Source organism: Mustela putorius, unplaced genomic scaffold (assembly GCF_011764305.1).
Source record: "Mustela putorius furo isolate JIRA1106 unplaced genomic scaffold, ASM1176430v1.1 tig00000095_pilon_pilon_pilon, whole genome shotgun sequence".
Classification (NCBI taxonomy): domain Eukaryota; kingdom Metazoa; phylum Chordata; class Mammalia; order Carnivora; family Mustelidae; genus Mustela; species Mustela putorius.
The window spans coordinates 26,782,054-26,797,812 of record NW_025421280.1 but is presented as its reverse complement, the minus strand read 5'-3'; the positions used below and the strand labels follow the sequence as shown (position 1 = coordinate 26,797,812).

Sequence of the window (15,759 nt, the reverse complement as noted above, 5' to 3'; positions counted from 1 at the left end):
TGGTCCCACTGACATCTCCAGGATGGAGGAGTCCATGCCAAAGCCACCCCCCCACCCCACCCCACGCCATGGTGCTTCCTGCCTACCTTGGGGGTGCAGGCAGCGGTCCGCAGCAGGTGCTCTGGGAACAGTAGCTTCCGATGCGTGAGGAGGCTTAGGCCCCTGTGATTGCCCCAGTGGCCCAGAAAGACTAGAATTTTCATACCCATGTCTCAGATTGGGAGACTAAGGCCTAAGGTGGCACTGCAAGTAAAGGAGAGAGCCCAGGGTTGACTGGCTCTTTGGGGAGTGGGTGGGAATTCACACACACCCCAGGCTACTTGTCAGGGATGCATGTGAAGGCGACATCCTGGCAGAGCCTGGCAGAGCGGAAGAGGACCCAGCCCAGGGCTTCGCAGCCTTGGCACTGCCAGTATGTGGGGCTGGATCTTTCTCTGGGGGTGGTGCGGCTCACCGTGCATTCTGAGGTGCTGAGCAGTATCCCTGCTCCCCACTCGTGACAACACAGAATCCCCCTAGTTGTCACCAGTGTAACCCCCAGAGGGCCAACCCCCATGTAAGTACCCTGGGGTGGCCCAAGCCCCTCTTCCCTGAACATTGACAGGGAGTCATGGAGGCACAGGGTGTGGAACAGAGAGTCAGGGCTGTGCTGAGACTTTTGTCCTGTGCCCCCCCACCCCACCCCCAGTGACGGGAGAGTCCCCTCCCAGCCTGTCTAAAGAACTGACCAGCACACTGGCAGGGGTCGGTGACGTCAGCTTCGACTCCGACAACCAGTTCCCCCTGGACGAACTCAAGATTGACCCCCTGACCCTGGACGGACTGCACATGCTCAACGACCCTGACATGGTCCTGGCCGACCCGGCCACCGAGGACACCTTCCGGATGGACCGTCTGTGAGCTGCACACCCGGCACGTCGCCGCCCAGCCCCCGGCTCCATCACCCCGCCGGTCAGTGGTCCCGACGGCGTCTCCCTGAGCCCAGGGACGGCCGCGCTCCGTCCTTCGCAAACGGCCGAGCTTGTGATTCTGAGCTTGCAATGCCGCCAAGCGCTCCCTGCCCACCCGCCCGTCCCACCCCCCAGCTGTCCACCTCCCTCGGGAGGCCGCGTGTCACCCCCGCGGACCCTCCCTGCGCGTGCTCTCTCGACCCTCACCCTGGGCCATGAGCCGTCCCCCTGTAAGATGCGGAAAACGTGTTGGGCAGGGCCGCCGGCCTGGAGGGGGCGCTGTGGTCCACGGCGGCGGTGGGCTGAGGTGCATTTTCCGACTGTTTGTCCAGCTCTCACTGCCTTCCTTCGTTCCTGGTCCCCCCATCCCAACCCGCCCGCCACCCCCAGCCCGAGGTTAGGTAGCGAGCCAGCCCCACCCTGCCAAAGGGAGAAGGTGCCAGAGAGGGGCAGACACAACGTGAAATAAACACTATTTTGACTGCTGTCTTTTATATTTCTGAGCACATTCAGAGAATGCTATGCTCCGTCCCACGGAGGTAGAATATCAAAGGTGTGAACAGAGCATGGCAAGCAGCTAAATCTTCCTGGGACCCGCGCTCCCGCTTTGCCCGCCCCCAGCCAGGTCCCTCTGCGGCCGCCTTTGCCCCAAAAATGAAGCCCCTGGCCGGGATGGAGGGGCCAGCTGGGGGGTGCATGTGGGGACCGCGCGTGTTTCTGGGGGTTGTTTTCATCTCTCAACTCGTTCTCATCTTTTCTTCTCTGTACCGTGGTCACTGTTACTGTTGTTTAAAGAGCGGGGTGGGGTGGGGACTGCCAGGGCGGGTTTTGTTGTGTTTTTGTTTGTTTCTTTCGGTTTGTATTTACACTTTGGTTGTAGACGAGTAGCTGACTCCTTCAATCCAGTACTTTCCTGAGAGCATGTTTTTATTCCGGAAATCCCATGTTACATATTTTTTAAGCTAACCGGACGCGGCCTGCGGCCTGCCGGGCCTGAGCTGAGTCTCCGGCCACTTGAGCTAAGGCTGAGTGAGGGCAGCTGGGGCCTGCTGGGGTCCCTGGCAGAAGCTCCAGGTGGCCGGGGATGCCTCCCCTCCAGCCACATGACAGACTTCCAGGAAGGAGCCACGGCTTTTATTAAGGGTCCCTCGAAGGCCCACCCCTGCCTGGTCGTCCTCAAGGTGCCTGCCGCTCCTCAGGAAGGACTAGACCCAGACTCTGAGGCTGGCGGCAGCAGCAGCCCCTCTGCCTCCCCTCACCACCCCCCCCCCACCAGGGATGGGGCTGCCCTCTCGCCCCGCTCAGCCCGGAGAACTGGCTGACATTCTTCCCTTCCAGCCACCCCTGTCAGGGCTCCTCCCATCAGGGCTGGCTCCGGAGGCCAAGAGCAGTGTGTGTTGTAGGGGCGGCCTTCAGGGAGGCTGAGGTGACCCTTGGGGCACAGCCACCGTACTGGGGACTGTCCCTGGGCCTGGGAGGGGGTGACAGGGCTGTCTTTCTTTTCTGTCAGCTGCCCTGGGATCGGAACTGCTGTCTCAGTCCCTCCAAAGCTGCACCTTGAGCGCTGGCTGGCTCTGCGGCCTGCAGGCTGGGCTGGCACCTTCTGCTCGGTGCATTCCTCTGTGGTGTCCCAGCCACTGTCTCTAGGTCTTTTGAGCCCTCGGCTCTGTCCTCGCGGGAGCCAGATTCCATCCTAGTCATATCCCTCCCTCTCTTCCCTCGGCCAGGCCATTAGCATCTGGCCAAGCAACTGGGCAGCCCCAGGCGTGAGAAGACCCCGTCCTCAGTCAGTTAACCCCTGCTGCCCGCGTCTGGGCTGGGGGACACAGGGTTGGTCTGTCCAGGTCGGGGGCCCAGCCTCTTACCAAGGCAGGGGCTGGGAGCAAAGAGTGAGACTTTTTCTTCTTCTTCTTCTTTTTTTTTTTTTAAAGAAAAAACTACATGTACATAGAAGAGTTTGATTACCATTAGACTTGTGTGTAGAACTTTTTTAAAAATGGCCTTAATAAAACTACAAGCAACCTTCCTGGATGCAATTTTCAAAACAAGGCATTGGGGACCCCCGTGAGGGAGCCTTGTCCGCCCGTACTTCCCACCTGCTCGGCGCCTGGCTCTCAGCACAGGTGGGCAGGAGAGGGTGGACGTCCACCCCTGCGGTCCGTGTCCGACAGCCCCTTGGCTTGGGGGGCATGGGAGACATTGTATTTACATGGCCACTTTCGCCCAGGAGGGGCGTAGGTGCAGTTTTCCGAGGGAGGGGGTCCCAGCCAGGAGCCAGTGGCCAGGCATCCCTGTGTCCTCAAAAGGGTTCACACCCCTGCCTGGGCCTGGGCAGGCCTCCTGAGGTTGTAGCGGGGGATTTTGCTTATTTCGTAAATATTGCTTCTCTACTAAGTATTCTTGAATTGCCAAGATTTCCTGAAACAGGACAGCCTAAGGGAACCAGCCCTTTGACTTGTGATGTGAAATACTGTGATTTCAGGCGAGCTGCGCCGAGAGGGGTGGGCCGGGGCCCCTGAATATTGTACATAGACCCGCCGCCTGTGTCCTCGCTCATGCGCTTGGGACAGGCCTGGATGCTCAGCCCGCGTGAAGTCAGAGGCCAAGCCAGTCTGTCCCTCTGCTGCTGCACCACCACCCCCCCCCCCCCCCCCCCGCTGAGTGCTCTCGATTTTAGTCCCTTCAGCTGTGTGACCTTCTGCCCTGGGAACAAGCTGAACAGTGTGTTCCCACCTCCCTCAGTTTACCCTCTGTCCCCCAAGCTCCCAGGACAGTGAGTTGTTTACCCCCAGGGAGGCTTGTGGGTCAAAGTAGAGCCTGGGATCAGCCCCTCTGTGTCCTCCAGAGAAGAGGGCTTCTGCCCCTGTCCCCTCAACACACACCCATCAGAGTCACCCCCACAGTGTCCAGGACTCATGTGGGGGAGGAGAAGGGGTCTTGTTGGGACCATATTCCCTGTGACAGGTATCCATGCCAACCTCCATCCCCACTGAGTCCTTTCCGGGGGAAGACAGGCAGTGCTCTTCAGGACCTACTGTGACCCCCTCCTTGTTCTCCTCATACCCCCCGGCTTCCTCCCAATGCTCTTCTGGGCAGGAAGGGTTGGGGGGTGCCAGTCCCTTGGGGCAAGGAGCCCTGAGACACTCAGCGGAAAGTTCAGGAGGCAGGTTGACCCTTCCACAAAATTTAGGGACCTCAGCTGATAGATTCAAGAACTGTGTATGCTCTCCTCTGGGGGACAAACCAGAGCGGAAGGTGCCCTAAATGGCGTAAGTCCAGTCTCCCCTGCCACTGCACTCCAGAGGACTCCCTGGGAGCAGCTAGGCCTAAGGGAAGGGCATCCATGTGTGTTTGTGGCCCTTTCCCCAGACACACCTCCATGCAGATCTCCCTTTGGGCTTCTGAGCCACCTGCCTGCCCCGGGCTTGTGCCTTGAGGGCAGGGGTCCTGCCTTTGCAGGTCTTTTCTTGTCTCTTTTGGGGCTTGGTGGGCTGGGAAAAGGGGTTCTGATGTCTGTGTTTTGGCCTGATTTCTTTGGGTGGCTGAGCTCCCCAGAGAGTGCCTCGCTGGGTGGGCCCTGTTGCAAGGCCCATGCGTCATAGTGGGGCAGGCAAGGATGGGTGTCCAGCACGAGGAGACCCCCCGCATGAAGGGTGAGAAGGCTCCACGTCCATCCAGATGTCTTGGGGTGGCGGTCTGGTTTGTGGGCTGTGTGCCAGGTGCTAGCTGTGGCCTGGTCAGGCAGGATGGGAGCCAATGCCCGGGCTGTGGGGAACTGGGTTGCCTACCCCCATCCAGCATCCTGGACCTGGTGAGCCCCTGTAAGGGACTGTCCTTAGAGGGGCCCTCAGTGGAGCTGAGGACACGTGGAAATGCTCCCCCCTCCCCAGACCTCCACATCTCAGCCAACCCTGAGCTGGTTCATAACCAAACATCCTTCCAGACTCCCACCCCCAGCTGGATTCTGGGTTTTGTGCATTTCCAAAGAAGGCATCCCCACTCCTGGGTACAGGCTGGGTGTGGTAAGGCCTGTTGGTATTGGGAGGCCTTCCACCCCCTGCCCTGGTCCTGACAAAGCAGCAGCAGCACCCATCACCTTCCCTGGGATCTGATGGAGCCCCAGGTCAAAGGCCACAGAGGTTCTCAGTGTGGGGGTAGAGTGTGGGAGCTGCAAGGTCAAGGGTACCTTGTACCCCTGGTCTTGGCCCATTGTTCCTGCAGGTGCCACTGCAGGGAAGGGAGCTCTGGCCATCAGAGCCAGTCCCACTTGGCTTGAAGAGCTGTTGGGGGGAGGGGGAGGGGCGTACTGTGTGCTTCCCCCACTGCTGGAGGCCTGCCTAGGGTGAGTAGGCTGTGGGGTCTGTTGCTGCCCCACCTCCTGGGGGTTCCTGAATCATTCCCCCATCAGGCCCTGCCTGGCTGGAGCTGACTCTGTCCTTGGTTTCTCTTGATCTTTGGTCTCCAGGGTTCCCGGTTGGGTGGGGCCCAGGCACCTCTCATTACCCTTCCTGTGCCGCAGGCAACTGGCCACAGACCCGTTCTCTCCGAAGTGGCCTCTCCCCAGGAGGGAGGTGGGGTGACCTGAACCCCCAGGCCTGAGCACTGGAGTACTCTTAGAGGTATTGGGGTGGGCCACGGGTAATGCTAAAAAGACCCTTGTGACCCAGGCCTCAGCTTCCCTCCTGTCACTGGCTCAGACCCATGGGTCTTAGGGCCTCCGGCTCCTCCCTGGCAGGGTCAGGGATAGGGGCTAGACATGAGAGCGTTGCTGGCTCCAGACAGTTCCCTCTGCCTTCTGTCTCTCGGCCAGCCCTCCACATCCTGTCCCTAGGATGCCACTGACAGGCAGTACTTGTAGGGGAGTGGCATCGCCCCCATTTAGCAGGGTTCTGGAGCTCGGGGGCCGTTAATGCCCAGCCCATCCTAGCCCACCACTTCTGACCTCTTGCCCACTCGGGACAGGTGGACATAGCCGTGGCCTTTGCCACCAGGCCCTGAGAGGAGGGCTTTGGCAGCCAAGGTCCACCTGTCCCACTGTGCCCCACTTTAGGAGAGTGTCCCCCAGGGGGCCGGGCGGGCCCACTGATATATGCAAACCGCCCTCCGAGCTCTGCTCCGCCTCTGTTCCTCTGTCCGCAGGCTGGCTCTCCCCCGCCCCCAGCATGTACACTCTGCTGTGGATGTCCCATGGGCCGTGGGTTGGGTGCCCACGGCGGGTGGGGGCGGGCGGCTCAGGGCGCACTCGGCCGGCCCCTGCCCATCCCTTCTGGCGTGGACGCTTTTGTCTTTGTACCTTTGCATCCTTTGTAATGAAACATAATAAAAATCCAATGTTTTCGTCTCTGCCTCCTCCCCTTTTTTCCTGCTCTTCCCCCCCACACCAGGGACAGAGCCTGGGCCCAGTCAGACAGGCCAGGTTGGGAGCCACACACAGGCACCCCCCCACACACACAAAACACACACATGAATATGGACACACAGACATGAGCCACCCCTAGCCAGCTAGTCAGGGCTAATATCTGAAAGGGGAAGGACCCCCACCCCATCATCCTGGGGCAGGCACTCCATGGTGGAGATGGAAGCCCGTGACTTCAAGTGGGTGGGGTGCCGCAGCAGGCCTGTGTCCTCCCCCGTCAGGGTTGGACACCCCTAGTTGGGTCATCGGGCCCTAACCAGTCAGGAAGGGAGTCAGCCACAGGCCTGGGTTTGGGGGTCCCTGTCCCAGCACTCCCTCTGAGGCCCCCGCCACCATCTCCCCACAGCAGACCCAGCAGCCAGCCACTCCACCGCCCACACTTTATTCTGTCCTCCCTGAGCCCCTCTAGGACAGCCACCCCTTGGAGCTGTGTGTCGAGTTCCCTGCTTGTCGCAGCGAGGGCAGCCACGAGGGTGGCCATCTTCCAGCAGTGGGTCGCCACTCCCCATCCCTAGGCCTGCAGCAGCCTCTGAGTCTCGTAGTCCTCTGGGATGGTATCTGCAGAGAAAGGGCAAGCAAGTGAGGAGAGATGAGCTTGGGCAGGGTGAGCGCCACACCCTCCCCGGCAGGACGCGCCCCTCACCGTTGCATCGGTAGCGCAGATTGGCCCAGATGATGTTCTCTTGGGAGAAGCAAAAGACCCCCAGGCGGCCACCCCGCATGGTTGTGTCCAGGACCACGTTGCTGTCGGCCACCAGCTCAGGGCCCTCGTAGAACCGCACCCTGTGAGGAGGACGGGCTGGTGAGTCAGGGTCCTGGGCTAGGCCCTCCCTTCTGAGGCCTTGGCGTCTGCCTTGGAAGATGGGTCCCCTCCTATCCCAGGGTGGGGGGCCCTGTGCCTCCCCCGTGCCTGGGCCACATTTAGGGCAGGTGGGGCTGCTGAGCTGAGCCTGTTTCTCGGTGTGAGAGGATGGATACAGCACCTGCTAAAGCAGAATGCCCGGACTTGCTGGCCATGCGGAGTGAGAACCAAGAACAGAGTGAGTGGGACCCCACCTTCTATCTGATGATCTGCTGTGCCCTGGATCTTAGGATGTGTGCCATGTCCCTGAGCCAGACACAGTGAATCTAATGGCGCATATCATTCCCATTTTACAGATCAGGGGACTGAGGCCCCCTGAACCTCCAGGAGCCAGGACAGAGCAAGGGACTCCTGGTCCACCAGCAAGGGGTGGGGACCCCACCTGATGTAGCCCACTTGGGGCCGGTGCTGCAGGAACCAGCGGTAGGATGTCTTGTCCTTCCAACCCACGTTGCGGGGGTCCTTCCACAGCAGCCGCACCTGGGATGCTGTGTCCCCAGTGTGCCAGAGTGCATTCCGCAGCTGTTCCCCAGGGCCTGTGGAGGACTTCACAGCCTGCGGAGCCCAGCAATGGGGGAACAGAGTCAGAGACCGCACCAGCTACTGGAGACCCCCAGAACCCTGCCTGCCAGAACAGGTGGGGAGCTGCAAGTCTTGGCAGTGGGGTGGGGGTGGGGGCTTAGGGTTCCTGGATGGGAGACCAGCAAGAAAGCTTTCTTGAGGGTCACGTGGAGATTCATAGGTGGGATACAGGGGGCAGGAATGGTCCAGGATCTCATGAGAGGATGTGGGAGTCCATGGACAGGTTTGGGCTCTGAAAGGATTTGGAAGGGTCTGCAAGAAGACTTAGTGACCTACAGAAAGTCTTGGGTGTCCATGGGATTAACTGGGGGCTGGAGGATTTGGGGGATTTACTGCAGGGTTTTGTGATATACTGGGGTCTAGAGGTTCTGCAGGAGGATTTGGAATCTGAGAGAAAGTTTAGGCTCCATGAGTAGGTTTGGGGGCCTAAAGGCAGACTGGGGGACCTCAGGGAGTGTGTGATCAGCCTGTGGGAATCCAGAGGAGGTCTGGGAGGACTCTGAGATCCATAGAATGATGCTGGGGGGCTGCAAAGGCTTTGGGAGTCCAGCGAAGGACTTGGGGCCTTCTAAGGAAGGACCACAGGGACCTAGAGGTCAGGTAGGGCCACAGACACCTTAAGCTGAATGCCAGGTTCAGCCACCGCCCGGAAGGGATTGGCCTGCCAGTATGTCTGCTCCATCTGCTTCCACATAACCACATAAAAGCTGGAGCTGTCCTGGTAGCCAAAGATGAAGCCTGCGTAGTCGTCATCCGTGACCGTGTTCACGTGGAATGTGCCTTCGAAGTCCACTCCATTGAAGGCCGTGTAACCTGGGCAAAGAGAGGGGAGCGGTGGGGCTCCGGGACGCTAGCCCTGCCCCCACCCAGCCCTACCTAAACCGGCGCCCTGTCACCCCCCCCCACACCCTGGATTTCCACTCGCCTCCTAGACCCGGGTCCCCACTCCCCAAGACCAGCCATGACCACTCCCCTAAGCCTGCCCCAACCGCCGAGGACCATGCTCGTTCAGAGTCCAGAGCTGTCTGGCCCCTGAGCCCAGTCCCAACCTGGCTCCGCCTTTCCTGAGTTCAGCCCCGCCCCCGCACCGCCCTCCTCTGACCCCACCCTCTACTCCGCTCGCGGCACCGCCTTGCCCTTCTCCGTGTCTCACCCACAGCCAGGCCAGGATCGCTGTTCATCGTCTGCACTATCTCCATACCCTGAAGGGGTCAAAGGAAGAAGGGCCTCAGGCTGGCCGCGGGGGCCCTCGGTTCCCCCGCCCCCAGCTTAGAACCCTCTCCCATCGCCTTCTGCCAGGGCCAGGTCCCAACCTGGTTGAGCACCACCCAGTTGGGATCTATCTGCGCGTCACCCTCGGGGTCCAGTACGACGGTCTGGAAGGCCCGGAAGTCGGTGAGGGTGACCTCGGCGTTCTCCGGACACACATCGATCTTGTCCACCACCTTGTCCGCGTCGAAATCGCCCTGGCACGCGTCGCCCACTCCGTCCCCTGAAAGACCCGGACGGTGGGGTCAGCGGCAGCCCCGCCCAAGACCTAGCCACGCCCACACCTGCCAAGGTCCCCACACCAGCCGCAATCCCACCACAGGCCCCGCCCTCTGCCTTACGGTCTGCGTCTTCCTGGTTTGGGTTGGGCACCAGGCGACAGTTGTCCCGACTGTCAGGGACTCCGTCGTTGTCGTCATCCTCGTCACAGGCATCACCCTGGCCATCGTGGTCCGAGTCCTGCTGGGCACTATTTGGTACTGTAGGGCAGTTGTCCCGTGAGTCCTGGTGCCCATCCCCATCCCTAAAATTGGTGGGTGGGACACAAAGTGAGATTTCCCAGAGTGCTGGGTCAGGGCCGCCCACCGTCGGTCCCACTCCCACCCCAGATGGTTTCCTTACTGGTCTTGGTCGCTGTCACAAGCGTCTCCCACAAAGTCGTGGTCTACATCCCTCTGGGGAGGAAGAATGCAGGAGTCCAAAATCAGGGCAGGAAAATTCAGAAGCCTCCCACCCACCCCCAGTTCCAGAGCCAAAGTCATCCTGACCCCACGGAACAACCCACCACCACCATACTTAGACTAGAGTTCAGTCTCCTTAACTAGCGTGGAGCTCCTCTCAGGGATCTGACTCCGCTGGGGTGTGGCCTGTGCTCACCTGGTCTGGGTTGCTTTTCTGGGGACAGTTGTCACAGGCATCCCCTACACCATCACCATCTCTGTCCTTCTGGTCTGAGTTGGGCACCCTTGGGCAGTTGTCCACCGTATTTCGGATCCCTGCGAGAAGCGGGGGTACAGCATAGGATCCCAAGATGGGGGCGGGGCCAGGCTGACCAGGAAGGCAGATGCAAAGCACACCTCTTCAGTAGATACAAGTGCTCCTGCAGGGACCCACGTCTCAGAGACTTAATGATGGACAGGGGGTCAGGGAACAGGCTTTCACAGGGGAAGCTCAGGGGCACCCTCCACTGGTACTGTGAATGCACCCTGAGTGTGAAGACACTTAGGGTGCCAGGTGTAAAACTGGCATGTCCCTGGCCCTAAACCCCAAGTTCGCGTCCCTGTTCTACTTATTCCCGGCAGCATCTGACAAAGGGCCCACCTCCCCCTCCTCCAAATGTTCCTGCCTTTCACCCTCTGCGTTGTGTCCCGGGTTGCATTTTCTCTGCCCACCAGAGCACAGTCCACCGTCCCTGGACCGCAGGACAGGCTCACCCGCTGCTGCTTCCAAAACTAGCGGAGCCCCGCCCTCAGGCAAGCCCTGCCAGCCCTCGGTGCCAGCCCCTCCCCCTGCTGCAGCGCTCACGATCGCCGTCGATGTCGTCGTCGCAGGCGTCGCCTTTGCCATCCTGATCTGTGTCCTTTTGGTCGTCGTTCTTCTGGGACCGGCAGTTGTCGCAAGCATCACCCCACTTGTCGCCATCTGCATTGCGCTGGTCTGGATTCCGCACCAGCTTACAGTTGTCCTGGGGAACAGGGCCGGTTAAGGAGGGGGGATAGGCCTGGAGGGGCAAATGTCACTCCCCTGTCCAGCCCATCTCCGAGGACCCCCCTCCTCCGCAGAGACGCCCCATCCCTCCTGAGCCCCCGTAGCCACACCTTCTGAGGCCGCTTCCCTCACCCAAGACACACACACCCCCAACAGCCTTGCCTAGGACTCGACGTTGGCCCCACCTGCTCATTGAGGACCCCGTCCCCATCGGCATCCGGATCACAGGCGTCTCCAATGCCGTCGCGATCAACGTCCTCTTGCCCTGAGTTGGGCACCGTCACACAGTTGTCCTAGGGGCGGGCACAGCCGGCATGAGGGGCGTGGTCGGGGAACCCCGCCCACCATCGTCCATTTCACGCCTTTCAGACCCCGCCCACCTTACGGCACTGGCGTTCTGAGCAGCGAAGCTTCTCGTCTGGGAAGCCGTCCAAATCCGTGTCTCTGCCGCAGAGGAGCCCGTTGCCCGCCCAGCCAACGACGCACTGCGGGTGGGATAGTGAGTAGGTGCCCCGGCGTGATAGCCACCCCGCCTCACTCCTGCATACCCACGCCACACCCCTCCCTGCCCCCCTGCACTCACCACGCACGATCGCGAGCCATCGCGTTCCAGAATACAGTCGGCTTTCTCGTGGCACGGGCTGGGCGTGCCGTCGGGGCAGAAGCGTTCTGAGCGCCGCTTGCAGCCAGATGTCTGGTCGCCCACGAAGCCAGGCTGGCAAGGGCCGCACTGGAAGGAGCCCTGGGCCCGGACGGCGGGCAGTGAGCTTGGGCTGCCTGCCACTTCGCACCCACCCCGTGTTTCGATCCTATCCACTCCTCCCGGGCCTTACCCGGGTGTTGACACACACGGAGTTGGGGACACAGTTATGCTGCCCGGTCTCACACTCGTTAATGTCCGTGCAAACCTGGATGGCAGGGAGCGCAGAGGTCACCGCCCACACGCACAAAACCCTCAGACCTCCCTTCCAGTTCATGTCTCCTCTGCATCCTACGTCTCCCCTTTATTCCTCCCCCAACCTCAACCATCCTGATGAGGACCCTTCCCCCATCAGTCCCCCAGGCCCCGGACCCCCACCCCTTCCCGCTGAAGCGAGGCAGGAAAATGGCCGCAAGACTGTAGGACCAGTTTATTAAACAAAACGAATCCCCCATTCCCTCCTGGAGTCCACCCCTCCAGGGCCCTCACCTGCTTGTTGGCCTTGGCGAAGGCCAGCCCCACGCCCTCGTGAGCCCGGCCGCTGTACCCCGGCGGGCAAGCCTCGCAGCGGAAGCCCGGGCTGGTGTTGATGCAGCGGACGCGAGGGAAGCAGGGATGGGCGTTGCACTGGGGGAGGAAGAGCCACGTAGGGTCAGAAGATGCAGGTGGTGGGCCCCCTCGAGAGCGGAGCCTCAGGATCTTTTGGGCTTAAACTTAGAAAATTCAGGGACCATCAGCCAGCACTTGGGGTCGGGGGTGCCCTGTGGGGCAGAGGCCATCGTCCCAGCGGTCAGACACGACTTTGCCTTGATGGGGCCAGGGGAGCGACCTGGCGGGGAGAGGGGAGTGCCTGGAGGGGGCTGTTCCCGGGAGCAGATGAGCTGGGTGTTGAAGGATGGGGGAAGGAATTGCGAGGGCGGGCGTCCCCAGCAGAAGGGGGAAGTGGTCGTCGGGGCGTGCGTGCCCGGCGGTGGAAGCGTCGTCCCGGCGGGGGCCTCGCGGTGGTGCAAGGGCCGTTGGGGCTTGTGAGCCCGGGAGGTGAGGGGGGTCGTTGGGGCGGACCACTCTCGGAGGTAGGAGAGTGGTCGGGGCGGGCGTCACTGGCCACAGAGGGGTTTGGCGGGACCGGCGTCACTGGTGGTGAGGGAACCGGTCGGTGTGAGGGCCCCCTGCCGGCAAGGTCGTCTGGACTTGCGCCCCCAGAGGTGAAGGGGTCCTCTGGGTGAGAACCCTCAGCTGGGGAGGAGATTGCTGGGGAGGTGGGTAGTTGCGGAGGCAGGCGTTAGGGGGATCGTCCGGGCGGTGGGGGGCGGGGGGGGGCGAGCGCACCTCGTTGACGTCCACGCAGTGCGAGCCATTGCCAGTGAATCCCGCGGGACAAGGTCCACAGCGCGCGCCGCTTGAGGTCTGAGTGCAGACCACGCCGGGGTAGCAGAAGCCGGGCGCGCACTGGGATAGGGGCCGCACGCTCAGACCCGGTGTGCGCGCAGGCTGCATCCCTGCCGGCAGGGATACAGGGCAGGTCAGGGCCACGCCCCGGGGCGGAGTCTATGGGACCACGCCCCGTCCTGGGCCCTCTAAGACCCCGCCCCGGACCACGCTCCCCGCCCGCCAGATTTTCTCAGTCACTGTATCTCGGCGCCCGTCCGTTTTCGGCTTCTCCCTCTGCGTCTCTGCATCTCCCTGCATCTCTCGCACGGCCTCTGCTTCTTTTCGTGTGTCCCTTCCCATAATCTCTGTCTCCGCTCCTTGTTCGCCTCTCTCCATCCCTCGTCCAGTCTCTCCATCTCTGTCTCTCTCTGTCTCTTCCTCTTTTCCTCCCGGTCTTTCCTTCGCTGTCTCTGCCTTTGTCTCCCCATCTCTTCTCCATCTCCCGCCTGCCACGTCTCTGCCGCCCCAGCGGCGCTCACCGCACGCATCACACTCCATCACAGTGTTTTTCAGAAACGTGATCTCCTTGACCTGCGGTGCAGGAGGATGGAGTGTAGTCAGCGGGGCCCCATCCTTCTCTTCCTCCCTTGGGTCTCCCCTCCCCCTCCCCCAGACTCCCTTTCCACAGGCCCACTCACCACCCTCGGATCCTCCCTCTCCCCTGCACACCGCTCCCCCCCCCCCCCGCTCCGTACTCCCTATCCTCCCCGCTCCACCCCTCTTTCCCAGGGACTTCCTTCAACCCCTCACGAACCCCTGTCTTCTCCCGGGGAAACTTCTACCCCTGGGACTCCCCTTTCCCCCCTTTCTACAACTTCTTCCCCGATCTTGGCACCCAGAACCCTCTCCCTCTCCACCGGGACCTGCTTCTCCTATCCTCCTCCCCACGCTCCTCTTTCAAGCCTCTCCCCTCCTCCGCGCTCCCTGTGTCCCCACCCTGGCCCGCACCTGCTGCCGCAACAGCTCCCGCACGTCCTGCAACGCCGCGTTGGTCTCCTGAAGTTCCCGAAGCATCTGCGGGCCCAGATCTCCACCTGCGCCGACAGGAGGCGCTGATGGGGCATGGGGGTTTGGGGACCCCCCCCCCACCATCAATCCTCACCGCAACGCGGCAGGGACCCGGGACGCCCTCATTCCTTGAAGTCCGCCCTGCTGCCTGCTTTCTCCGTCCTGCACGTCCCGATGAACAGTCCCCGAGCCCCTAGGAGCCTCGACCCCAGGCCTCTTGGGTCCTCCGGTATGGTTAGGGGTCGAGGCCACGCGTGGGGAAGGGGCGGCTTACCTAGTGGTATCTGGCCCTGACCCGATGCGCCGAGGGCAGCCAGGGAGAGAAAGAGAACGCAGGCGGCGGCAGGAACCATGGCGGCGGCGGGGAGCTGGACTGCAGCTCGCTCTCTGCTGCCCACGAGGCCCGCGGGGCCTATTTATCCCGGCGGCGCAGCCTGCTCCCGGGACGGCCCACCCGCGGCCCTGCCCAGAGTCCAGCCGCAAGGTAAACAGACGGCGCTAGTCTCAGCGTTCAAGGGCCCGCCCGGTGTTACTGAACCTGGACACGACAGGGAAACTGAGTCACGGGGGAAACTGAGTGTAGAGATCGGTGGCGCGGGTCGTCAGGTGGGACCACCCTCTAGCCTTCTTTAACTTATTTATTGAGTGCCTGCTGTATGCCAAGATTGGGACATAGCTGAGTACCAGGCGATTCCTATGGCTGCTCCCCTCAGCTCACACTTGGGGAAACAGAGTCAAGGCAGGCTAAAGACTAGGGCCTGCACCCCCCGACTCTGCTTTAAGTCAGGCTGACTGGCCCTCCACTCCTTCCTCACTTGCTTCAAAATGCGGCCAATGACGTCTCTGTGCTTCAGTTTCCTCCTCTGTACCATGGAGGTAATAAGTTTCATTGTTGATGATTATCATTATAACAGGAAAATGGGGGCTCAAGTGAGAGTGGGGACTCTTGGGTTCCCTGCCCAGGTCTAGAGAGTTGCAAGTGGGTCCCCGATCGGCTTTATGGTCTTCTCTGTCTGTGGTTCTCTGGCTGGTGAGTGCTGGGGGACAGCCTGGTGGTGAGCCCACTCAGTTTCCCAATCTGTGTAATGGGCTGTGTGCAGATCCATCCTCAGCAGGGGAGTGCACAAATTCAAGGGCTCCAGCTGGAGGAGGTCTGCGGGGGATGGCCAGGGCTTCTGTTTGTGGAGACCTTGCCATACCTTCCGAGCTCCGCTCCAGCTGCTGTGGGAACAGCCTGAAATAAAAATAAGAATTACTGCTAATCAGGAAAATCGTTCCTCCCAGCTCCTGAGCTACAAAACACTTCGACTTTCTGGGATTAACCCTCTCCACCCCACCCTCCAACTGCTCGAAGTCTCTATTGTATAGATCAGGAAACAGAGGCTGGGAAGGGGAAGTGGCTAGCCTAAGGCCCCTGCAAGGGGCAAGAATGAAGTCAGAGTAGGGTCATAGCCAGAAGGCTTCAGAGAAGTCACTGAGGGCTTCCCGGAGGTGGAAAGGAAACCTGAAGGAAAGGAAGGACTCAGATCAACAGAGGGAAGGTGAGGACAGCTCCAGCAGAGGAAGCACCTATGGCTTGGAGGTAGAGAAATTTCAGACACATTTATTTCTTCCACAAACACACACTGAGCATCTACTATGTGTCATGACCTAGGCTGGACTCTTGACACAGGATGAACAAGACAGATAGGGCCCCTCCCTCTAGGGGAGCCCAGGTTGGTAGGGAGGCAGCTGCATTATCCCCCAAAGAGGGTGGAGCTGCGACAGCAATACACAGGCAACAGTGGGAGCTCCAGTGAGGTGCCTGACCTAGCCTGGGGTGGGGTGGGGTGGG

At 61.1% G+C, this 15,759-nt stretch overlaps 2 protein-coding genes across 10 annotated transcripts in view; one reads left to right on the top strand and one right to left on the bottom strand.

The window, feature by feature from the left end:
• The window catches only part of CRTC1 (CREB regulated transcription coactivator 1), a 78,066-nt gene extending 71,775 nt beyond the window's left edge, over positions 1 to 6,291 (top strand). For all 9 annotated transcript variants that reach the window (XM_045081392.1, XM_013060613.2, XM_013060611.2 and 6 more), the window contains one exon: positions 689 to 6,291. In XM_045081392.1, coding sequence (XP_044937327.1) covers positions 689 to 900 — 212 coding nt within the window. In that variant the 3' untranslated portion in view covers positions 901 to 6,291. The remainder of the gene's footprint in view (positions 1 to 688) is intronic.
• Positions 6,292 to 6,732: 441 nt separating this feature from the next.
• On the bottom strand, positions 6,733 to 14,326 carry LOC101694423 (cartilage oligomeric matrix protein). Its single transcript, XM_004760918.3, has 19 exons — positions 14,200 to 14,326; positions 13,866 to 13,951; positions 13,397 to 13,448; positions 12,816 to 12,985; positions 11,976 to 12,113; positions 11,620 to 11,694; positions 11,370 to 11,528; positions 11,167 to 11,271; positions 10,972 to 11,079; positions 10,604 to 10,763; positions 9,956 to 10,074; positions 9,701 to 9,753; positions 9,421 to 9,602; positions 9,124 to 9,302; positions 8,964 to 9,012; positions 8,427 to 8,623; positions 7,611 to 7,783; positions 7,010 to 7,149; positions 6,733 to 6,924 (listed from the first exon to the last, which is right to left on the bottom strand). The coding sequence occupies exons 1-19, from the start codon at positions 14,276 to 14,278 to the stop codon at positions 6,878 to 6,880; spliced, it is 2,271 nt and encodes a 756-aa protein (XP_004760975.1). The 5' UTR covers positions 14,279 to 14,326; the 3' UTR covers positions 6,733 to 6,877.
• Positions 14,327 to 15,759: the final 1,433 nt, after the last annotated feature.